This window comes from Megalopta genalis, chromosome 6, assembly GCF_051020955.1.
Source record: "Megalopta genalis isolate 19385.01 chromosome 6, iyMegGena1_principal, whole genome shotgun sequence".
Taxonomy (NCBI): Eukaryota; Metazoa; Arthropoda; class Insecta; order Hymenoptera; family Halictidae; genus Megalopta; species Megalopta genalis.
Window position 1 is genome coordinate 24,794,124 of NC_135018.1, and position 25,940 is coordinate 24,820,063.

General features: G+C 39.8%; 1 protein-coding gene across 8 annotated transcripts in view; it reads right to left on the bottom strand.

The window, feature by feature from the left end:
• The window catches only part of hlk (hulk), a 50,770-nt gene that overhangs the window by 9,327 nt on the left and 15,503 nt on the right, over positions 1–25,940 (bottom strand). For 3 of the 8 annotated variants that reach the window (XM_033473902.2, XM_033473898.2, XM_033473901.2), the window contains exons 2-16: positions 23,688–23,870; positions 19,093–19,233; positions 17,149–17,184; positions 15,361–15,543; positions 14,446–14,589; positions 14,188–14,370; positions 13,405–13,536; positions 12,809–13,123; positions 12,538–12,720; positions 12,298–12,429; positions 11,865–12,179; positions 10,881–11,210; positions 10,488–10,808; positions 10,158–10,340; positions 638–769 (exon numbers count right to left, since the gene is read on the bottom strand). In XM_033473902.2, the coding sequence (XP_033329793.2) occupies positions 638–769; positions 10,158–10,340; positions 10,488–10,808; positions 10,881–11,210; positions 11,865–12,179; positions 12,298–12,429; positions 12,538–12,720; positions 12,809–13,123; positions 13,405–13,536; positions 14,188–14,370; positions 14,446–14,589; positions 15,361–15,543; positions 17,149–17,184; positions 19,093–19,233; positions 23,688–23,870 (2,913 nt within the window). Of the gene's footprint in view, positions 1–637; positions 770–1,412; positions 4,321–4,760; positions 5,073–6,615; positions 7,066–8,907; positions 8,961–10,157; positions 10,341–10,487; positions 10,809–10,880; positions 11,211–11,864; positions 12,180–12,297; positions 12,430–12,537; positions 12,721–12,808; positions 13,124–13,404; positions 13,537–14,187; positions 14,371–14,445; positions 14,590–15,360; positions 15,544–17,148; positions 17,185–19,092; positions 19,234–23,687; positions 23,871–25,940 lie in introns of those variants that run through there. The other 5 variants (XM_076523292.1, XM_076523295.1, XM_076523294.1 and 2 more) reach the window with 5 other exon arrangements.

The following is a 25,940-nucleotide window of genomic DNA, read 5'->3' on the forward strand; positions in this document are numbered from 1 at the left end:
AAGCAAATATGAAAAATGAGCTATTGCATTGTTATCCCGAAAATAAGAATTTTCAGATATCTCAGAAGAATTTTCAGATTACGTTCTTAAAGAAACCAATGTAGAATAAGCAATTTTAATATTCAATTATTCCAAAAATGCTAAGTTTATATTTACTAGTCATTGTTAAATACGTCAATTCATCATGGAAGAAATCCTTCTTGACTTGAATGAATGAAAATGGATGAAGTTGCTTCTCGTACGATATATAAGAAAGCTGTTTTTCTGCTTGTATTCGACCATTTTCGCAATCAAATTGGTGTTTCTACGAATGTCGGTAAAAATCGAATAGAATTTTATCGAAAAAATGAAAGTAAAAATTGAATGTTAGACTGCCTAGTCACCCCACCGACAAATGCGACTAAGAAATTAAAATTCCCAAGCAATGGAACGACGAACGAAGGCTTAGGCATTCGCTATCCCATGATTTCCAATCGACCATTTACTTGTGTTACTTATGCATGAATTCTTACTTACCCGCGACACTCGTATTAGTATTAGTAAACCCCTTTGCAAGAAGACGAATAGTTTTAACTTACTGCGACGGATATGTGACATTCGCGACAGATTTTCAACAGGAGATCGAACAATGTCTTACAGAAAATGACAGCCAGGAATTCTTTGGTCTCGATATACTTGGCGAGGGTGTCACGATCGATCTCTTCGATGCTCTCATCCGTCTTCTGTTTCACCATCCAATCGAGCACCTCGGTCTCGTCGAGCAGATTACCTAAGTTAGCAATAGATTCGCTCGAGTACACTTCTGATTCTCATAAAAGTTCTGACCCCCTTTCGATCAATTATCAAAATCCTCCCTCTAGTGATGAATCATAGAATATCGTTATAGAGGATTCGATAAAATGAGAATACCGACGAACACACTGTTTTCTACGTTCGTTGTCCTAAAACCACTCACATTAATCGACGATCTGGAATGGCTATTCGTTTCGATTTGCACGTGAAACGAATCGAGGAGATTTCTGGGAACTTACCAGCTCTCGGTTAATTCGCTCGCTTCGATTCAGGATTCGTTGTCAAAGGCTGAGAGACGTAAACTCTGGCCTCTGTGAAACTTACGATCGCGCGATGGATGTCAAGGTATTTGCGTGAGTGTGCCGATGTGAACGTGTTCTCAGCGTGTCTCTGACAAGCACCCAAGCTCGACACAGGACTCACTAATCTATGTAAACTATGATCATAAGAGGGTAGAATGATTACTGGGCTCGTACAACTGAACCATGTGGTCTATTTTCTTTTATCTTTTATTATAAAGTTCGATGCGTGTATGGAGAAATTACTTGGGGCGGGAGGGTGGGCTCTATGGCTACCATTAGCAGTAACGGGCGAAGCAAAGTACAAAGGATACTAAGTGGTACTAGGAAACATATTTATTATCGAGTTTATTATCGTACATGTTGCTCTTATGTGATTAACGAGGACGCCGTGTGTCCGGCGGCTTGTGTCGGCAAAACTTTTGCGCAAAAGGTTTACGAGCAGTGAACAAACTTCATGCCTGATAATCGTGATCACAGACGCAGCGCGATAATTAAGCTATAACGCAATACCTGAATTCGATTTTTCCGTTTATCGTTTTAGAAAAAGATCTTCCAGGACGTTGCTAATTTTCGACGTATCATTCGAGACGTACCGAGTGCAGTTCAGTTTGATAATTAATTATCGCGCCCAGAGCTTGGTGACCGTGACACCGGTACAATGTCCACGCGAAGTAATTTGTACAGATTATCGGCATCCAGTGGTACAGAATTCAGCAAATAAAGTATACTCGTATAAATAAATAAATAAATAAATAGACGGGTGAGCGTATTCTTTTTTTCTGTTTTCTTTTTTTTGGGGAGGGTGTCTTATTTTATATACGGACCATTCGAAAAAAGTGATAGAGAGAAAAAAATCAACAAGACCTATGTATTACTTATTTTTCAGTTTTTTTTCCTTTTTTTTTGTAACTTTTCCTTCTTGCTTAGTGCTGGCTCGTGCGGTCCAGTAAGCGATAAAGCGATTAGTGATAGCTTGTGTGATAAGTAACGCACGTGTTCCTCGACGTTTTATTGTTGAGGAGTTTAGGGTATGTTTATGTCGCTGCCACGATGAGAGTAGCACTGGGAGAGAACAGCGTTTCGCGTGTACAGATCAAACGTGTCTCGCGTCTCGTGGAGGATCTAACGTACAAAATCATCCAGAAATCGATTCTCTACATTCTCTGGTTCCGTGCGTGTTTTATTGTGCGGGTAGGTCGAAGTCATTTTGCGAAGCACAAACTCTGCGGATATACAAAATCGTCAACGTACTTTCTGGGACAATGTTACGAAACATCCATCGTTTATTCGATTGCTACACGGACGCCGTGATTGCCAAGCGACTACAAATCAATCGTTGCTCGCTTGTCATCTTGACATAAACATACTCTGAGAGATCTGCAGATTGATTTAAGGAATTGTTGACGTGTGAATCTGTTCGTTTCAACCGTGGAACTCGGCGCGCCGCGACGCGACGCGAAAAAGAAACAGTCTTCTCATTGTTCGATCGATTCCACGTTCCAGGGTTTAAACCAGCGACCGAAGATAATTTTACTCATCGAAAACGTCGCACCCGATTCGTACCGCGAAGTCTAACCAAAGAGAACACTACAAAACGTTCGGCAACAGATCGATTCTGGTTCCCGTTCTTTGGAAGCAATCCGCCGAAGTTCTGTCAAGGTTGTTGCCGATGAAATGCAATGGTACGGCGGTATCGTGTCGCGACACAAACGATCGACGGGGATTGTACGATCCACGGTGCGGTGGATCGTTGGGTGATTCCGTTCTCAAAGTTTGCGCGCACGTGACTCGAGCGTCGAGGATGCACTCGGACAACACAAGAGCACATACGTCTGCAAAAAATGCATGCGAACCGGACTGGGTGAACTCGACCTTCGACAGTGACGCGCGACAATTGAGTTAATCGAATTCGCAGGTTATTAATTCTCAATTTTCAAGTTCGGGGGACGTTTGATTCTCTTAGAAAAGAAAGAAACAGAGACAGAGAGACAGAGATAGATAGATAGATAGATAGATGGATTAGATAGATAGATAGATAGATAAATAGATAGATTGATAGATAGATTGATTGATTGGTTGATATAGATTGATAAATAGATAGAGAAGGGTTACGGGAAAGGGCGCATGATTCGCGTTCCGCGTCGTTCATGGATGACTAGACTGAAATTTCGTGAATGATAATCGGTGGAGGAGGAAGATGATGGTGTGTGTGTGTCGATATGATGATGATCGCTTCGATATACAAGATGACGATTAATGACGATGAGACGATGACATCAGGAACAAGATCATTTAACGAACGAAGAGACACTTGGACAGATATTCTGAGTGTTCAATTCTGTTTGCTCTCGGCTCGCTGATCTATCGGTCGATAGACGTGGTTCTTAGGTGACACTGGTCTCGGCAGTTTCTGGCGTATCATTATCTCGCAGCTTTCGGTATTCTTCATCGGTATTCTCTGTTCATCCGTTTCGTCCGTCTCCTCCAGCTCGTGCGTCTCCTTGATCATTAGACTTTCATGATGTACGGGAGCCCGGCCACAACTGCAACAGGCCACAACCCCGACCCAACTCTCAGTGAGAGACAGAAAAATCACATCCTCCTTTCTCATCGCGTCGTTCCGATTGATCTATAAATTCGTTAGTCACGTCGCTGACTTCCGACCATACGTATAGTTTTCCCCTTCTCTTCAGAGCGGACGGTTTTATGCACGCTCACACACACACGTATGTAGTTTGTTGAATCGCGGCTTGAGATAGATCCGGATCCGATCGACGGTTACAAGGTTTGTGGACAGACAACACACATTGCGGGAAACGGGACGGGGTGTCGGCGGACGTTGGCGCGACGGAGCTATAATTGCCAACCACCTTCGGAACGATAATTTTGAGGAGCAAGGGATCGACTGTAGACCGAGCGATTTACGTCCGACAATGAGAGAAACGTGTCGTGATTATAGCTCCGTCAGGTTTAACATAGACGTGTATCCGGCGCGAACGCACGATTACGTTTACAGTTGTCGATCGAACATCTTGAAAGCTAGTCCCTCGCGAAATAGTTATTTCTAGATATATGTATATGTATATATGCATAGATATATATATATCCCGACGATTCCGAGGAGTCCGAGGACCCAGCCACCGGCTTCCATAGCATGTGTCTTGGATCGTCTTGCTCATCCAGAACTTGCGGCTCAGTGATTCTCTTCATGGACCGCGCGACACACCTGTATTCGAGATACGAAGAGGATTCGTCAGCCGGCCGAGATTTTTTTTTGCTCAATCATCATGTTCTCCTGACCCTCTTGACATCGGGTGTCACTGGCACTATGACTAACCTCTACGTCTTCCCCTATGATGCCGATCAAAATCACTGCCCACCAGGTCGCATGGACATATACGTTAACTTCAGCATCCTGGCGTAATCCATTATCCCTAAGACACTCTAACACTGCGATTAGAATATTTTGTTTTCTTTCTTATGATTACGGTTATTACGATTATTATGATTATTATCCGTTGGACCGTTATCGAGGATTCCATTTTGAAACGATCGTGGATCCCATCCGATCGGTCCGGTTCACGTTCGACGATCGATCGATCCGTGATTCCGCGTGGGGGCAGTGATTTGAATCCGCAATTTACCACAGCCAGTTGAGATATTTACCGGTTCCGAAGAATCCCTTCTTAGCCTTGTGGTCGCTGCCGGTTTTGCTAACTCCTGCCGATACCGTCGCGGTCTTTCTGCTGTCCTTCGCCGTGAGCTTGTTAATCGGCTTCAGGGCCGACAGTCCCAACTTGTCCGACCTCTCGGCACCGTATGCTTTGCCCTTGTCCTTCGCCAGCGGACTGACTTTGGTGGCCTTGGCGACCTTGGTGCCGTGGGCGACCTTGGCAGGACAGCACTGGTAGGGCTCATAGGAGGGAATCTTGGGTTTCGCGCTTTTACCTCCCATGCCGATGTAGAAACAGCCGTCGCCTGCAGTAAGCAAATATACAACGAGTCAGAATACAGAGAGAGAAAAAGAAAAAGAGAGAGAGAGAAAGAGAGAGAAAGTGAAAGAGAAAGAGAGATTTAGACAAGAAAGATAGAGAGAAACTTGAAAATCAGACTTGGCTAGCCTACGGCTGATTTGATTCTCCGTTTCTTCACGAGTCAACGGGGTGTGGGTGGAAGGTACCAATTATAAAAAAAAGAGAAAGAAAGAGTTATTGTAATGGAAAAGAAGTGGATGGAAACAAAGAGAAACAAAAGATATTACGAGAACTTGAGAGAAACAGAAATAAAGATACAGACGGAAATGATAGAAAGAAAGAGAAAGAGAGAGAGAGAGAGAGAGATGTACATAGAACTCGAAGATAGAGATAGATAGATTGACTCGTGAAATTTCTGACGTGCTAGTGCAGAGAGAACGTTTCACTTCAACCCCAATTGCGCAGCAAAAGCCAAACGTGCATGTTTTCAACAGACGAGAATACCTCGCGGCGAGTCGACGACTCTTTTATGGCAGTCATTTTATCGTGGACCAGCCTCCACTGAAATCTTTTTTCCATCGTTTCTCGACACGAACAAATTGCGCAACAAATTTCGAATTACTTTCCGCGGGATTCTAAAGCCCAATTACCGATGACATTCGAAAGTATCCGATCGTATATTCTAGTTAATAATGAAGATTAATTTCGTTGGAGACGAGATATTCTGAACGTACCCCTCGCGATAATTTTCCCCGGTCTTTCAAACGGAGGCTAGTCCGATTCTCATCGACTCGGAACTCGCTGCAGACGACAGCTGTCAACTACAACAGGAACCATCGGCTCGCTTTGGAGAAATCGTTGTTATTATTTGGGTAAAAGTGCGATCAAGGTCTTCTGGAGCTACGTACCGCGGATCATTGGCAGGACACGTCTCGCGACTAGTACAACAATTTTACTTACCTCCGTGTTACAAAAAGAAACGAAAAGTACGTATTGCTTGTATGTATGTACATTTACTAACGAAGTAAAACATTTGACACGATTTGACACAACCGGCGAAAAGCCGTAACCGATAGATAAGCACCGAATGATAACAACATGTAGACGAGCAAATCGTGAATTCTATTCTTGGGTCACGTAGCTCCATGTGGGGAATAAGGTGATCACAAGGCTCGCATGCAAACCGTGAGAACGAGGGAACATTTTATAACTTTGTTTAATTAAAGGGTGAATGGTAAGTGGAATCGGAGCAAGGTGTATTGCAGTTTGTTAGACGGGAAGAGAAGAAAAAAATGTTAATTCTCATGCAGGTACGCCCTACGGCCTCCAACTCGACCATGAGTGGCGAGTGGACGGTCACGTTTTGTTACAAGTCAATTAAAATCGCTCTACTGGTATACACATCTCTACAATCTGTTTCTGCGGGGTACAATTCTGGTATTATTGCTTTCGTTTTGTTTGTTCTTTCGCGAAACACAAAGCCCGTCACACTTCGATCTCTCACGTGAACTCCTCTTCGGCCTCCTGGGTTGCGGTCGGACCTTTACCTTTGTCCAAGATATTCTTCAGGGCTTTGTTCATTTTCGTAAATTTTCCTTTGCTGATATCATCATCATCATCATCATTATCATCATCATCATCATCATCATCATCATCATCGTCGTTATCATCATCATCATCATCATCATCATCATCATCATCATTATTGTCATCGCTGTCATTATCGTCTTCGTCGTCGTCGTCATCGTCATCGTCATCGTCATCGTCATCGTCATCGTCGTCGTCGTCATCGTCATCGTCGTTATCATCATTATCATCATCATCATCATCATCATTATCATCATCATCATCATCATCATCATCATCATCTTCATCATCATTATCGTCATCGTCATCATCGTCATCATAATCATCATTATCATCATCATTATCATCATCATCATCATCATCATCATCATTATCATCATTATCATCATCATCATCATCATCATCATCACCTGCGTATTAACAGGGTCATCGATAATACTTAGCGCGACCGGAAGTGAGAGCGTGTACCTACGTTTTTTGTGATCGATACGGCCTCGGTCCATAGGGTAGCATGCATTTATTTTTTCAAATTGGATAATATTATTAACGCATAACAGTGAACATGTACGAATTGTTATCGATATTGCTTCAAGATGGGTGACTCCGATGTGTGTACAAAGTTGATGGAATTGAAAAAAAAGACATGGATGTTCGAGTGCTTTTATCAAATTGTACGAGTTTTTGGATCGTTCTCCCGCTTGCGATCGTTTCACAGAAAATATGAAGGAATACGACCATAATCATTTCTCAGGGAAAATAATAACTTAGATATATCAAAACAATTCTACGAAAATCTATAACTCTGACCGTCAGTCTGCCTCTATTAAAATTCAGGGATGTAGTTTTATGGGAAAGAATATAATCATATCGAATATTAATATTTCCAATTTCTAGCACCGACTGGAGATAGCCTATTGGAACCAGAAGTCCTGTTCTCAAAACGGAAAATTGTATTTTTACTGCAAATTTAAATTATTGGTCTGAAAATGCGGAAGTTTTGTGATTGGTCTTAAATCGGCTACATTCTTAGATTAAAAGATAAAGAATTTTGGAAATGAAAGATGGAGGAATGCGATCTGCCTTTTGGAAAATGTGAGCGCAATACGGCGTGATGATGAATCTTCCATTTGATCATTTCAAATTCGATAGAAGTGTTTTTTTTTCTCCTTTTCCGATCTAGAATCTACAACTGTAATGAAAGAACATAACAACATTCGATACTGGAAGTTGAAGAAATTGTTCGATACAGTCGATATATTCATTTCAGTTTTCAAATTTCCCATAAAACCACTTACCTCCATTTTAATGACACGCCAAGTTTAAAAAGTAAACTTGTTTCTTCAGTTTTTCTGCGGTACCGATCGACTCGTGACGAACCCGACATTGAAACGCGCGACCAAAGAAAGATCTTGCAGCACGAAAACCGCTCAAAACATCGCGTCCCGAAAACCGTACAAAAATGAAGCTTCATCGATCTCCGCAATTTCGTCGATCAAACGATCCCGCGTTTTGCATGTGAGATCGGTAAATACTGTACTTTCACCGAGGCAGACGACCCGAAGTAGAGCATATTAATGCAGTGAGGTAGCTGCGCGATAGCGAGTGCTTAAAATTAAAATTGTCAGAAGAAAAAACAGACGTAGAAAAAGAGGTAGATAGATAATAGACAGATAGATAGATAGATAGATAGATAGATAGATAGATAGATAGACATTAGAAAGAGATAGACAGCGAAAAAAAATCGTAAGCTCGCATAGTGTGTTTTAAATGCAATAGTGTCAGTGGCCAGAGCGATGTTGCGCGCGCGCATCAATTATTATAGAAGCCAGATCATGAACGTATCTTTTTGCTGTTTTTGTATTTTTATCACCGAGCTTTGTGAGATCTTTCTTTTTTCATTCGTTCTTGTTCGTACCGTATGTTCCGAACCGAGCAAACTGTTCGTTAGGATATTGTTATCCGTACACCGCCGATCCTCTATCAACTTTAGAAGACTATGTATACAACATTGAACACGTATAGGAGAAAAAACAAGTGCACACGAAATAAACATGATATCTCTGATCGATTCTTGTACTTTTTCGACGCGCCGTTATATGTAATTATGGCGACCGCGGGTGTGGCAGAGTGATCGGGGTGATTACCACGGCGCGAGTACTGTACTCGTAGCCGGGCGGTATGGTCACGACCGAGATTAACGTCACAAAGAACAGTACACCAATAATAATAATCATCATCCTAGAAATCTCCTTACTTTTCTGTTCGATTAGCCATTCCAGAACTCTCTCCTCGTTCTTAAGATTACCTACAAAAGGCACACACGCATATCAAGATCAGCTCAGTTGTACGATGCACCGTGATCATTGTCGGAGAGGGGCTTTCAGATATTTTCGAGGTGGTTCTTACGGAATTTTTGGGATAATAAAGGATAGTCAGTTGTTCTCCCTTCTTTTTCATCGTGCTACTTTTTCAACACATTCGGAACCTAGTTCGATGCGACAACGAATTTATGTACAATTTTTACAGTTACTAGATTGTCTGCCGATTCATTGTGGTGAATGAATTTCTGCATTAAATTTCGTTTTGTAGGATTTACGATATTTACCTATGTGCAGTTAATTAAAGGGTCTCTCAAGTTTTACGTTCCAATTAGAAGTTGCAATACTTTGGAAACGTGTTATCAAGATATTAAGTTACAGAGAAATACGAAGGAAGAACCTCCTTTCTTCGTATCAGCAAATTAGAGAGACACTTTAAATTATAAGTTCAATCACATGCCCAAAAATATTTGCAATCTCAAGGTTAACGGCGAGTAGTATAATTTGAACCAGAGTCTTAGTTTAACCATCTTGAGAAAGAAGAATGCTTGCATTGTTATCAATAGTATTAATGGATTGTAAATTATGCTTCGAATAAATTTCGATCTGGAAGAAGACAAATATTCATAGTATAATTAGTGGTACCAATTAACTATGAAAGTTAAGTCCAACCTACGCGCTGGTTCAAAATCAGCTACTCTCCTCTACATGGTTATGCGTTTCTTCTTCCTACGATTAGATTCTAAATCCTGATATTTCTAACGTTTATAAATAAAGAGGAATCTAAATATTATTTGAGCATCTATATGATCAGGTTTTTATGTTCTGTATCAATTTATAAGTCACATGGTTATTTATTAGTACCTTCCTAATTTCGATCGGTACCGAATGTGTCAAGTTAAAGATTCGTTTCTTGTTCGTACGAAGCACACCGTGAATTATTAATCTTTTTCTTTCGTACTTCAAAAAGCTTTGCATATCCTATTGGATAAAAAGGAACAATTCACAGAGAATGATCAAAGAATCGTGAAATCGATATCTATACGGTATTTGTTTCCTCTGACGACTGACTGATCATGAGATGAAAACAGAAATACCTTACGCAAAGAAACAAAGACAATCCTATCCGAGGGAGGGTGTTGATCATGATCGAACAAGCCTAGGAAGAAGCATTTCGGACTTACCGTCGTACATGATGGGGACGCCAGTCTCGTAATAAACGAGAGCCGGGAATGAGAACACACCGATCTCAGCGGCTAATTTAGCGTCGTTCGATTTTACGAATTGAATACCGTGTTTGTCGGTGTCGTCGTCAATGGTTTCTAGCTCCTCAAGGATCTCCGGACACGCTTCGCATTTATCGTCGTCTGTTGAAAGAGACATATCACCATCAAACGTTATTCTTAACGTACTCCCATTCTCGTTCTGTTGTTGTCTCAATTACTCTGTACTTTGAACAGATACGAAACATTCGGCACGATCAAAGATTACGTTCGCTGGGATAATCAACTTACAAAAGAATACAGCGAGATGCTCGACGTCGTTGATGAGCACCTGCAGCGTCTTCCTGTCCACGCTTTCGATCACGTCCGGGGTCTGCGTACGAAGCTCCAGGATCCATTCCAAAATCGCTTCCTCGTGCATCATGTCGCCGTTATACACTTGTCTGAACTTGTGCCTGTAAAACGCCAATGCCGGCAGACCAGGGAGATCGTACTCTTTCTCGATACCTTCGTCCGAGATCTTCACGAAGTCGATGTCCTTCTCCTCGCACTCGTCGTCGATGTTCTCCAGCTCCTGAAGAATCTTCTGACTCTTCTTGTCGCCTTCTTTGTCTGGAACGGAACCAGTCGAGGTCAACGACCGACCGAACGACACAGTCGCTGGATCTGTATCAAGGTACTCACAGAAGAAGACGACGACGTAATCGTTCTCCTCGAGTATGCTTTCCAACATCTTGCCATTCACTTCCTCGATCTTCCCGGGGATTTCCAGAGTGTCCTCGTCCGTGATCCACGACAGCACCTCGTCCTCGTCTTCGATGTCGCCTTTGAAAATCAACGGCTCCTTGTTTCTGAAGAAGGCCAAGGTGGGGAAGCTTTTGATCCCGTGTCTCTTCGCGAACCCAATGTCTTCCGTAGTGACGAAGATGATGCCAGTCTCGTCCAGCTCGTCGTCGATGTTCTCGAGTTCCTCAAGCACTTTGTCGCATTCGTCTCCATCTTCGCAGTCTCCGCCTAGAAATGTTACCAGAGACATTGGTTCGTAACATGGATTGTAAACGGAAGTAAAGCAATCGGATCTTGTATAATTGTTACTATTTACTTATATTTTTCCGTGTAAAAGAAATAATTGTACCATTGTACAGGCAATATCATATTGTGCAGTTTATTCGGTCAAGTAATTTTATTTTTTTAAATCAACAGCTCTATTATCAAGTAACAGCTTTATTATCGTTACTTTTAAGACTAAGGACACGTAATTTTCGTAAATTATTTTATAGCCACATTGCTGCTGTTCGAATACGATTGATTTGAATACAGGGTGTCCCAAAATTATTGTACAAGCGGGAAATGAAATTCCTGATGCCATTTGAAGTAACTTCTTCCTTAGCGAAAATGCAATCCGCTGCGTTGTTTACGAGTTATTGATGAAAAACAGTGATCAATGAGAGGCGAGATTAGCTGACGCGAAGCGGTCGAAGTCCAGTTCCGCTGATTGGTTCGACCGCTTAGCGCTAGGCGAGCTCACCTCTTATTGGTCTGTGTTTTTCGTTAATAACTCGTAAACGAAGCCGCGGATTGCATTTTCGCTAAAGAAGAAGTTACTTCAAGTGACCTCAGGAACAACAATAATTTTGGGACACTCTGCAAAACGAAAAGTATACATACTGAAAAATGCAACGACGTATTCGTGTTCCTCGATCAGATCGGTCAAGATCTCGTCCGTGACTTCCTCGATGGTGGCAGTGTTTTTCTGTTCGACGAGCCACTCGAGGACCTCGTCCTCGTTCAGGAGGTCGCCCTCGTAGATCGCCGGAATTTTATTCTCGAAGTAGACCAGAGTCGGAAGATGATCGATACCGTACTCCTTCGCTTCGGCATCGTTGTCCATCCGTATAATGACGATGCCCTCCTTCTCGAGCTCGTCGTCAATGTTCTCCAGTTCGTTCAGGATACGCATGTCCTGCTTGTCATCCTTGTCGTCTACGGAAAGGAATCAATTCGTGTCTCGTTTTCGCCCGCAATCGACCAACAGCACCTACCTAACCGGTAACAGTGGAAGAATGTTAAAAGGAGGTAGAAAGACGAATCGATCGCTTACAAAACAGGACTGCCAAGTACGGCGAGGTTTCAATCAGCTTCTCCATCATCTCGTCCGTCACTTCCGGTATCTCTGTGTGCTTTTTCTGATGCAGCAGCCAGCCCAGTAGCTGATCTTCATTCATCAGGTCGCCTTTAACAACAGGATATTATCAGCACAGTAGCCTTTGACTTTGTGCCATCGGTATTATTAACAAACATTCAGAATGTCTACTACAATTAGTATTTAAGACTTAATTACCTTCGTACACGTGCGGTATTCTTCTTTCGAAGAGTACCAGTGTGGGGAAATTCTCGATGCCGTATTCCTTTCCTTCCTCCAGATCGCTGATTTTCACAAATGCTATGTTATGCTGATCACAGTCGTCGTCGATGTTCTCCAGTTCGGCGAGAATCTTCTGACTCTTCTTCTGATCCTTGTCATCTGTTCGAGAAAGCGATAATATATAGTTCATACACTGCCGTAAAGGTTCTTTTAACGATATCTGATAGGAACGGGTCTAATTACTAACAGAAAAGGACAGCTACGTGCGGCATCTTCTCGATGATCATGTCGAGCACCTCATCGGTGATGTCTTCGATATGATCACTCTTTTGCTGCTGCTCCAGCCATTTCAGAACCTTCTCCTCGTCTTCTAGATTTCCCTCGTACAACGTCGGAATCCCTTTCTCGAAGTAGAGCATGCTTGGCATCTTCTCGATGCCATATTCTTTAGCCTCTTCCGCATTGTCGATTTTCACGAAGGTCACCCCCAACGTGTCGCATTCATCGTCGATGTTCTCTAGCTCGTTGAGTATTTTCTGGGACTTACGGTCATTGTTGTCGTCTAACGAATTTTTATTAGCAATTTTAATCGATATTGGTCTGTAACATCGTATTGGATCGTAATAGATAGAAATGGCGAATGATTTTCCAATATTGGAATCAACTGACAAGGGCCCATCGAATGTAAAGCTCAATCAATGGTACAGCTAAAAGATAGAATATCTCCTACGTGATAGGATATTATATATTTCATGTTAATTACACGGTTGAAATTTTTAATTTGCAATATCCACCATTTCACTAACAACGATTTAATAATTGAGTATAAGTAAAGCAGTTTACAGAACAGCACGGCAAGAGTTTTGCCATCCTTGATCAAACGATCCAACATTTCGTCGGTGACGTCCTCAATCTCGTCTTTCTCCAACTGGGACAGTAACCACTCCAGAATTTCGTCCTCGTTCTCAACATCTCCTGCAAATGTAAAATTTTATGTCAACCCATTTCTTAGCGTACTAAATGTCCTATAAAACTGGCGATACATTCGAGAAGGAGAGAATATTTCATACAAAAGAAACTCAATTTTGACATCTTTGTTTTACAGTTCGACAAACTGTTTGATTAAAAGAAGAACCTAGAGACAATCTACTTTCAAAGGATCATGTTTGTTATCTGAAAAAAGATGTGACTTTTTAAGAATTATTTGTAAAAAGAAATTAACGGACTTTACTGTCAAACAAGTATCTTATTTAAAGATACTTTAAAGTTCGCTTAAAGCAAGAATACGATTTTACGCGACAAAAATGTGTTTCTTTGACGTAACCCTTCGTTCATCTATCAGGCAAAATCACACATTAACCGAATCTTCATGACCTTTTTATTTCAAATGATTCAGTCTCGAGAAAGCCTTCGAGTAAAGCAAAACAATTATTACAAGTTTTTCATAATATATGCATTTTTAAATAAGCTTGCCGTTTAGAAATGTGAAGTCCATTAATCTTGCCTGAAGAATATTCTTAAACGTCGCGTCTTTTTGAGTAGTTAACATGGCGCCTTTGCGAATAAAGGATCCTCCCGGATCCTCTTTAGAATCGTTCCCTAATCCTAGTCGATTTACCTACTTACCATCGTAAACATTTGGAATTTGCTTCTCAAAGTACACGATCGCAGGGACCGAGTCAATTCCGAAATCCTTTGCTGCTTTCTCGTCGTCGATCTTCACGAATTGTATCCCGTGTTTGTCGCAATCGTCGTCGATCTTTTCCAACTCGTTTAGCACCTGCATCGAATCGTCGTCGCCATGGTCGTCTGAGGAATCCATAGAACGAAATCACTGACAAGTGAATTGAGAATGATCAAGTTGCTAATGAATATATTACGTACAGAACAACACGACCAGGTTGTCGATGTTTCCGATTAGGGTCTGCAGCGTCTTCGAGGTGACGTCCTCGATCACGTCCTCTTCGTCTCCAGTACTCTTGTTAGCTACCAGCCATTCTAACACATCCTCTTCTCTGCTAAGTTCGTCTGCATAAATTTTTAATTGATTATGCGCGAGAATTTCTTCTTTAAAGGAAACTATCGGGTTGTATTACTGGTTGTATTACTTGTTATATGTACATCATTTTAAAGTTTAGTTGCTGTTTAATCTACAGGGGGTCCTACAATTATGTTAATACCCGGAAATTCGTGAGGACATTTCAAGTAACTTTTTCCTTAGCGAAAATGCAATCCACGATTTCGTTTACGAGTTATTAACGAAAAACAGTGACCAATGAGAGGCGAGATCAATGAACGGAATTGTGCTTCGACTGTTCGTTGGCTCGGCCGCTTCGCGCCAGCTAATCTTGCCTCTCATTGATCAGTATTTTTCGTTAATAACTCCTAAAAAAATCCAAAAAAGCCACGGATTTCATTTTCGTCAAGGATAAAGTTACTTCAAATGACCTCAGAAATCACCCCTTTCCGGGTGATATAATTATGGAACACCTTGTATTTGCTTCAAAATAAATTTTTGCACTAATTTAGTATTAATCGTGTCGTATATAATTTCGTTTCTGTGTATCAATTTTTCTTATTAATGAGATGAACATTTCAATTTGCAATGCCTTACAGCAATTTACTTAGCGAATTTCAATATTTTATAGCACAGTAGAATGCTGAAGTACTGACGGTATTGTACTTCATAGTATTCTTCAGCACATGAGTCAAATATATGGGTTGTTTCATGAGGAACTCAACTTTAATTTCTCGTGTTACGTATATTTACTGGACGTTTATATGTTAAGTAATGCTTACGTTCATAAATGATAGGAATTTGATGCCTATAGTAGACTAAAGCTGGAAGTGGTCCCAAATTGTACTCATCCGCGAGTTGCTCGTCGGCGATCTTCACAAAGCCGATACCCAACTGATCGGCTTCATCGTCGATGTTCTCCAGTTCTTGAAGGGCCTTGAGACATTTTTTGCAGTCTGGCTTGTCTGTCCCATTTGAAATAAAATATCGTGTTACTAGACAATCTTGCTTAACGTTTAACAAAAAAACAGCGGATAAGTTCGAATTGAACCGACTCAATTTTTCTTTTTCCCCGAAGACAATCTATTTCGTTTTCATCTATCTCTGCATCTAAACTATTTCACAAAATGAAAAGACTTATAATCGAGAAAAAAATCCGAAATACCGACACAAATGTCGTGCCAGGCTCGAATGCATCGTCGAATTTTGCTACGAAAAATATACATTGATCTATGTTGAGGCAATCGTTCATTACGATTTTCCCGCTTCACGGAAAGAAATATCTATCCCGAGAACACTTTGGATTAGTATGCAAAATTTCTCTCAGTTATAACGCACATTCACTCTACTCTATGGGGGTGGATGCATGTTCTACTATCTATAGTCACGACATCTTTCAGTGCACACACGACGTATAAATTAATAACCGAATAGGGATTTAATACGTTTAATTCTTTTAACAGGATTATATGAAAAACGATTTAACTGTTTAAAGTTCGTTTAGTCATTCCTATGTTGTTTAAATATTACGTATCACCCAGTAACCTTTCAACAAATGCTGGCGCAAGGCGTTTCGGAATGATTTCACGTGAATCCATCGTAAAAATTCGTCTTACTCTGTCGTTACCTTTTATCCCGTGGCTAGGAGACAGAAATCGAGGTAACTGCTGCAAGCGATGCAATTTACTCAGGCGTTTATTAACCCTCGAATGGCAGTACTTTGGTCTGTTCCGTCTCCAAATTACAAACATTTACATTCTATCTTTCTAGCAGCCACTTTAAATTAACTATTTTTTATTAAGGAGGCCAGTTCTGCTTTTATTGTGAAAAATATCGATATTTTCGCAGAAATTTCTGTTTTACGTATTTAGAGAAGTTTCTGTAGTTAAAAGTCATAAGTTATTGTATATTATGTGCATGTGTATCATCAGACTTTAAAGGTACAGTAAATTCTTCCTAATTGACGCTCAGATCGTACACAAAAATGGACAAGTTGGGAAGAGCCTTGCGGCTCGTTTTTATAGTTACCGATTGTCAACAACTATAAAAACGTGCCGCAAGGCTCGAATAATCGTATCTCCTTTTTTTTGTGCACAATCTGAGAGTCAATTAGGGAGAATTTACTGTATCGGTCTCGAAATTCAAAGGAAAATATTGGATCAATCAACTTGAAATTAAGAAATTCTATTCTTTAAACTGTTCGTAAACTTTGTCTTAAAAATCGATATTTTTCATAAAAAATGTAATTGCTTCCTTATGTAAATTATGAATTCTGCCGTGCGAGGGTTAAAGAGCTTTTGTTACGTGTAGTGGATAGATAAATACGTATAAGGAGACATACAGGCAGGAGTTCACGGTCGAACCGGTTGGTTCAAGAAGAACAAAGCCGTTAAGCATTTTTTTTTTCGATATATCTGTAAAGAACGTATGGAATAATTGCATCGAAATGCTGTCAAGTTCTTCTTCTTTCCCAAGACCACAGTTCGCGCGTCGTGGTACGTGTACAAGCATTGAAAATGAAAGCTGTTCAGACGTTTAGAACAACGATTTTCGTTTGATTGTGTACTTACTAGAACCGACGCCAGCACACCGCTGCGTATCCGGACCTATCCATATCAACACACACAAGAACGTTTCACATATATGTATTATTTACAAGTATTTCGCAAGTGATCGAACCGCAAAGTGGAGGCGCAAACGAAGCTCGATCAAAAGGTCTTCCGGAAATCGTGTTTCTCGGCCGTCCACTTTGTGGTGCGTTAATTCCTCCACAACGGACAAAAACAAATTTTCGCAGACAACAGAAGAGAGACGACCGACAAAGGGATCGATGGGATTCGTAGGTGGGTGGTCTAGACATTCACGATGCTCTTTCAACGAAGGAAAATTTTGTTAAACGCACGATCCAAAGCTTTTTTGTAACTATAAACTTCAAAACTTCTGGACTAACTTCTAATTAGTCTGATGTAAGGATTTGATGTGCTTCTGTATTTCAAGAAAGTTGGGGATTCTAACTAGCAAATGATCTCTTTGAGTTCTTCTAGAAGTAATTATTGTGGTTGTACGAAGCTAAAACCGGCTTATTTTTATTATATTAATTTTAGTTTTCAAATTACATTGGGATTGTCTTCATTTTTCTAGGACATGAACATCAAGTCTTATTATTGTAGAAAACTCGTTTTTATGCTCGAAATCTTCTTTTTATTCATTATTTTGCATAATACTTCCCAAGCATGTAACTGTCGGATAAAGATTATTCACTTGCTTTCATATTTCCGCAGTAATTATATCTGTATTTTTTTATACAGAGTTCGTGTGTCATTCAATTTTTCAAGAAAATTTCGAAAGTTCTACATTCCAGTACATTCTAAGTACCTGGTGGCCGGCCAGGCGAGGGGGAGCCGCGGTTGTGTTCTTTGAGAGTTCCCGTGGCTCCCCCGCTAATCGCCAGCGCCCTAGGCCGCCGTGGGGGTTTTAGCGGGGTTTTAAACCCCTTCGGGCGGGACGGGGGTGTCTGACCAGCAGATTTCCCCCACGTTAATAAAAAAAAAAAAGTACATTCTAAGTACAAATGTTGACAAGGCTTGCACGTCAAATAAAACAACAGAAAGATAAAAATTTGAAGAATCTCAAAATTTTCCTTCGTTCTGGATGTTGCAAAGAGAATTAAGGCGGGATCGAAGACGTGTACAATGTACGTAGTTTGTAATATTAACAATCAAAAGATCAAAATATCTACAAAATACGCTGCGATAAATATCGAGGCTTCAGTCAAGTATGCACGGCGCAACGCTTTTACTTCAAATGACCCTTCGTTCTTAAGGGTCGTTTTACGAAAGAGCCCACTGTTAGTAATGTCAAACCGTTCTCCCTAGAAAATATTATTGCATTAATCGCCGCTTATGTAAGTAGCATAGATCAGTGACAAAAAATCAAAGAAATCGTATCGAAACCTGTTAACAGAACCGCGCTCGCTGCGAATTCCGTGAAGCACACTGTCGTTGCTAAGTGTTTGTCGGCTTTGCACGGGGTTATTAGTCATACAACAAAATAATAATTAAAGTATTCGTAACTGTGCACTCGTGTCGAACAGACAGTACTTCGATCTTTTGCGAATTGTAAACTATGTACATGGTTTGAACAAATAGTCGTTTCGGTGACTGAATACTAAAACATTTGATTTTGCCATGAATAATGCTCCTGCATTTGACATACTTATACACCTTCTCTTGAAACCATCATTTGTAATAATTTATGAAGAAGATGGTGCTGATACGACCAAAGTGGTCATTTATTTCCTATGAAATTATTAAAAGAATTCTGACTGTTTTTTTTTTTGTTCCTTTAAGGCTAAAAAATTTCTTTCCTGTAACAATATGTTTATGGATTCTCTTTCTGTAATAATATGTTTACGTCTCTATACACTCTTGCTGATGGAAATGAAAGTGGCTTGAGGTAAGATAGGTGTACGTAATTGTTGTATATGTATGATGGTATCATATGAGGGAACTCACAGAATAAGACTGCCACAAACTCCGTATCTTCGACGATCTTCTCCAGAATCTTCGAATTTACCTCTTCAATACGATCGGGCAAGTCCATTGCCTCTAAACTCGTCAAGAAGTCCAGGACATTCTCTTCGTCCATCAAGTCACCTGAAACAAATCACAGGATACATTACATCAGATTTTGAGATTATTTTGTTTTTGCTGTACAATCACGTTTTTTTGGAAACTTTCATATTTGCTTCTGTTTACGTTGCTCTCAATATTTTATGACATTAACATTTGGTCCACAGGGCCTGTCAATAAATTAGAAAAAATTAACACTTATGGCAGATTTCGAGATAGACTTTCAGATATTGTGTCAGCCATATAAAAAAAAATAAGATCTCAAGAGAAACGCGTTTAAAGCGTTTCCTATTCTCAACGTTACTGTTACGGATGAAGTTCATCGTTTTTGTAGGCATATTTTCAAAGAACAAAATATAAAATTGATTCTCTCTTTCGTTTTCAAGCTCCTCAGAGCTTACGTCGTTCATTCTTCTGCGTGACGATCGTTACATAATTCGACGATTCCGAGTGACGGAAATTTGGGAAAAATACATGTCGCGTCACCGTTCATCTATCATTTTCAGCAAGATCTATTTATTTTCCATTGCTCAAGATGTTTCCGCTGGTGCAAGAACCACATGCTGAGGAGACGGTCTTCTCTTCCCGCGGGATTGTTTATTTATAACCCTGCATTCTGGAAATAAACAGACTTTTTTTGTCGAGCGTCTCCCGTGAAATAGATATGGTATTGAGTTACCACTCCATCGGTGTGGACTTAAAGAGTTAATAATATAATCCTAATTGCGACTTCCTGCCGTTTCTGTTTACCATCCCGAGGCGTCGAAAATAGACCTCTATTGCGGCGTGTTGCATTAGGTACAATGGAAATAGATGCAACCTGTCGTTACATCATCGAACGAAAATCAACCGAAACCGTTCCGGTGAAAGACAACCGGTTCGACACTTTTCGGTAGCCTTTGCTAATGTTCTCCCGGGGATTCGGGGCCGGTGCTGATATTTCGTGGATCGGATTTAATAAATCTACACGATTCCGTTGCCAAACGCAGGCTTTGCTGACCACAATGTAACAGGATTGATGATCACACCTGTACCTACGTCTGCTTCCGCGTCGGGTGGCCAACCGCGTCCAATTTCTGATTTTCTTTCCCGGAATGCGTACGGTAACGCGGACGCGTTTCATTAACGGTCCCGGAACTTTTAAATTAATGACATTTCGCCTCCGTATTTGCATTCTATCAATGACGCTTTACGTAATGCATAATACCGACGACTTTTCTTGCCAATTACGAACCGACGCGCACTGTTTTCAGTACGCAGGCATTCTTCTCGTGTCTCGTTGTTTCGAAAATTGTTGCACGAAACATTCTTCCGTAACATTTGTTCAGTATCATCCTGCATTTTTAATTGAACAAATCGTATCTTGTTTATAATTCTATGCTTTAAACAAATACATCGGATTAGAAACTGACCAAAGATTGCACTGCTCCCATAAGAAATAAAAATTACATGCTAATCCATAATAAACAATGCAGCTATAAAAGTCTAAAGATTGACAGAGGAAGATCTGCTCGAGTGTTTTCGGAATAAAATTAATTTCTGCGAGTAAGTTTGATCAAATAATCTCACTGTAATTCTTATGCGTTGTTCCAGTAACTTTGTAATCAAATTAGATTGTACTTTTTACTTCTACATTCTTCCCTCGCGTAGGTAAAGAATGATTTCCACGTGGTAAAGAATCAATTTTCGTCATAAATTTCTTATTACAATTCTTCGTATTCATACTCGTTATCCAATTTATGAATAGACCATATAACTTTTTATTCTTTTCTGCATACTTTTCATGCAAACGAGAATTTAATTATGCAAAAAGAATTTCATTCGGCTACGTATTATCTTTATCACACGGAAACCGTTAACGTAAGAAATACAATATTACGATTCTTGACACAATCTACCCTCAAGCAGTTTGTGGATTTTCTGCATTTCTAGCATTTATTATCTCTCGCAACTCGTTATAGAGAAATGTTTAAAACAGCTAGATTTTTCTCTTCGTTGCATCATGATAAAACTTCTAACATGTTAAAGCAATTCCTTCACTCTGAATATGTCAGGTTTCAAAATTTGCAGAGATTCGCGTTCCGATAAATGGCGCGCGATCAAAGCGGCCATTCTATTCGTAGTTTCGTTATCGAGACTCTTCGGTGGCACATTGTGGCAGAAAGTTTTCCCTTGCAACCGACTGAAAGCGTCTCTCGGTCTAAATGTAGAAAGCTAGACAGTCAGCGGCTCAATGAAACCGTAAGGTACAGAACGCGGCGAATCGCATCGCGCCGCCTGATTACGTAACACGTGCATTCCTTGTACTCTATTAATTTCTCCTCGCAAGCGGGCGTGTCGCCGACGAGCTAGAACTATACGTACTACATGTATATCGATAGAGCCACGACAGGATCATCCTCGTATCGAAGGGGTTGTTTGTTGAATAAAAGTTCGAGCATACGGTTGCTGCTGGTTTACAGGCTCACCGGACCGAATACCGAAGCCTGGGATCACTGCCAGGGAACGAAGATGGTCAGACTGCCTCTAGAGGCGTGACCGCTACGAAAATCTACGATTCTTTGACCGATTAACACGACTTTTGCGGCCGACATTCGTTCAAATCGCGGCCACTAAATTCTTAATAGCATTAGGCCACGGAACACGAAACGTTGGATTTCTGGTCGTTAAAAATACGCTGTTAATATTGCGTTTAAGATGAAAATATAATACCCAGGCATTTCATTTGAAAGGCTTAATAGGATATTAGTTTCTCGGCGGTTGTTCATTTATTATAATTTACAGAAGTCTGCGATTCTTTTAACATTTGTTCAAAACCATGGAATTACTAATCGCATCTAAGAATATGCAGTTTTAATTTTTAATATATTTCATCCAGTATATATTGTAATAAATTTAGCACTATTTAAATAAATTTAATCTTGTCATTTTTATAAGATAACACGTATCAGTCACTATTGGAGCAATAGTGATACTAAACTAAACTCAGTTTAGTGATACTAAACTAGATTAGCACTAGATGTGTATGATAATCGTTCAAACTTCACTTAGAGAATTATCAATATTATTGATATTATCGATACTAATAATAATATTAATATAATTAATAGTATTATGTATGCTCTGTTATTCGAAAGAAGAAACATTTGAAATAGTTATAATAACTTAGAAAAATAGATCATAAGTAGTTTTAAGCATTTAATATTATTTGATCTGGTGTTCATACTTTATGTTTAGGCATGATTGCGCACAGTAGCATCTCAAACTTCTTCATAAGGTGCACAAAATTATTATGTACATATAACTACAACAAAACTATGGTACTATGTGCATTTTGCCCATACAAATTAAAAAAACTGTCGAACTTGAGATCCAATAGAGATTCAACGATATTTGTAATTTAACTTCTCTAAAGGTGTACATTTTCACGAACTTCTGCAGTTTAATTATAACAATAAAATAAACTTTGTTCTTCATTTGCTCCAGAAACGCGCAGAAATGGTGAAAATTCAAAAATACCGGCGATTGTTATATGGATTCTGGGTCAAGTACTATAACTCACCGAGTCTCGAACCTTGTTTCTCATACCTGGCAAGGTTACCGAGATCGCGGCCGGATTCCAATAAAAGTTTGGCGAACTTTTAGTCATTTGGAATCATTATTACCCGTCTTTGTTCGTCATACGCACAACCACGAAGTAAATACCGAGCGATCGAGAGATCTGCGATTTGTTTCGAATTATGTTCGATATTCATCTGAAAATATTACCGTGTTAGACTGAACAATATTAAACTTTGTTATTCTATGGTGTTGCAAAAAATTAGTTAAGAAAATAAAAATATATTAATTACGATGTATCTTAATTCGTAACTTTTCTGTCTTTTTATTGATGTAACAAGTCTAAATTTATATATTACTATTTTATTGTATTCAACAAAGCGTTAATTTACTCTTAGCATGATTCAAAAGAATTTTCGACGAATTTTGCATCATTTAAATTGTGTTCTTTTATTGGGAAGACTATGGAGAATGGTAAGTGATTTGCTATCAATGTTTTAATACACTGCACACAATATTGAACTATTTACAATATTGAAGTAATAATATACTATTAAACTTTGAACCTTTTTATTCAATTTATATAATAATATTCTATTCAATTGTGAACCATCCACTACATTTAGATAATAATGTACTAGTGAATCTTTAACCATTTAATATGTTAATAGATTACACAATTTTCAACCATCGCATTCTCTACAAGAATAAAATGTATCCAATTTTTCTTCCAAATGATACAACATTCTTTATTTCTTCATGATAGTGATACAATTTGATGCACTTGTTCAAAATATGAGATTATGAATTAATTGGTCGAATTAAGCTGTACAATGAAATTTAATGAATATTAAACAAGATTTTATTCTGCAACTATTTTCGAGTACTATGTAAAATGATATCGTATTGAATGAACCAACCTTCGTAAATAATCGGTTCCTTTTCACGGAAGTACGTGAGAGCTGGGAAGTTTTTAATGCCATACTGTTTCGCCAGTCGTTTGTCGTTGATCTTGACGAAGTCGACCCCGAAATGGTCCGTGTCGTCGTCGATCTTCTCCAGTTCGGCCAGCACCTTGTCGCATGTCGTGCAACTTCTCGCATCTGTGAACATGAACGCATCAGGTCACTAACACATCAGAAACAGAGAATAATCGATGAAATGATTCACATGAAGTAATCACCACTTTATAATCTACTAAATATTCAACATTCGAAAGAATCAATTTTGTTTCGTAATTAACAGGTGAGGACACTCATCAGCAATTTGGTCTCTACAATCGAATGCTTTCATATTTTACTGAGAATCTTATTCAATATTTCTGCCGCGCCACATCAATGGATATGGAAGACGTAACTACAATCTATTAAGTCGATTGAACTTTGTTAGAATTAACCGTCAGACGATTGTGTAAGTAATTGTTACAATTTTGTATGTAGTGTCTTGTATTTTTTGTATCGTTATCTTATTAATATATTATGCAAAGTAAAGATCTGTTAAGAATTTTAATAAATCTTCTGGTATCTTTTCTAACTCTTCTGGACACTGGAACTAACAGAATAATGCTGCAAAAAGACCCAACTAATTAAGGATCAAGAACGTTTTTCTATCTTGTGTAGTAACGTCTGAATCTCCGCCACAACATCAGAGTTGCAGACTATTTGAAACATCCGAGCGCAGTGCTAAAGTAGAAGAAATATCGCGACAGAATACGTAAATATCCACATTCTATGGCGCTCATGCCTGAAACAGTGATTCATTTCAAAACGATGCACATACATTGGAATTACTTCAAAATATTTGAGTACGTGCTACATTAAAGACTATCAAGTGTACGGATCTAAAAGTTCGCAGAATGCTCCGAATACCTGAAACTACTATCAATTCGCGATCGTATAAAATCGCTAATTAATTTCGCTGAAAAGCATTTATTTCGCGGGCGCTAATGCTACTGGAATCCTCTGAAACGCTATACGACCGTAACGTGGGGTGACCGATGAATTTCTCGGACACAATAATCCTTGAAATCGGCCTTGCGTTACAGAAGATGGAAAGTTAATCCTTCGCGAGCAAGTTTTACGCTTATCGTCGGTGGCTTGGCAGTTCCGAGCGTTCTTGGCCGGCTCCGCTCCGTTCCGCTCGGTGCGGTCCGGTGGACGAGCCACGCGGGTGTTGGGTTACAATCATTGGATATGGACAGCAACGTGTTCCCCGAACATTTCTTCATCGATCTACGTCGATTTTCAAACATTCCGGGCTCCCGATCTCGTCTCCAAACCGTCGACATGATCCACGACAGAGGAAGCGCGTTGCAAACCGAGGGAACAGGTGGACGTCGCCATTTTTGGTGACGACATCCCCGGAATAGAGTCACAAAAGCGGTTCCGAGGCTCTCTCGCCTCTTCCCCTTCGAACTCTTTTCCCTCGTTTTTCTTTCTGCTTCTTTTTATGTACTCTCTTCTGGTTCCCGAATTCGATTCTATTCTATTCGTGGCCGGCTCGGACTCTTTCGAACGCGAAGTCACTTTGCGTGTCATTGTTTGATCTGAATTCTCCTAATTGTTGTCCCAACTGTTGCGTTTGTTTTCCTGTATATCGTCTTTAGCGATCGTGTTTCTCGTTCGGTGGCCGGACTATAGCAATAACTCGAGGCTGCGGACACCCCCGCAGAAAGTCTGGCAAAGCGCGGTTGGGCTCGGTTAACCAGGGAAAGAAAGAGAAAGATACAACGCGTGAGAACGAGCACAGCGTTCCGAAGTGTGGGAACCTATGTTTTCACAATTTTTGAATCGCAACTTGGAATCCGAGAAACTGATATGCTTTTCTTGATCGTGGACAACGTTTGTTAGAGCGGACGACAAAATTCTAGCGACAAACGAGATTTTGTTAATAGTATTGAGAAACTCTACAACGTGATGGATTAGTGCACGTTAGGACGAACATAGTGAAACGAATAAATGATTAATTTTTATTAACGAGGAGAACTTTGGGGATATACAAATATGTAATTAAGAAAATCACTCTGAGAGGGTAAAACTGATCTATTGTTTGGTAAAGGATTTATCAACCATTTATATAATTGGGAAAAGATATAATACATATCCTGAAATTTTCATAATTTCTTGAATACATTCTATTATATAAGTAATATTATTTATGACAAATGGACGACA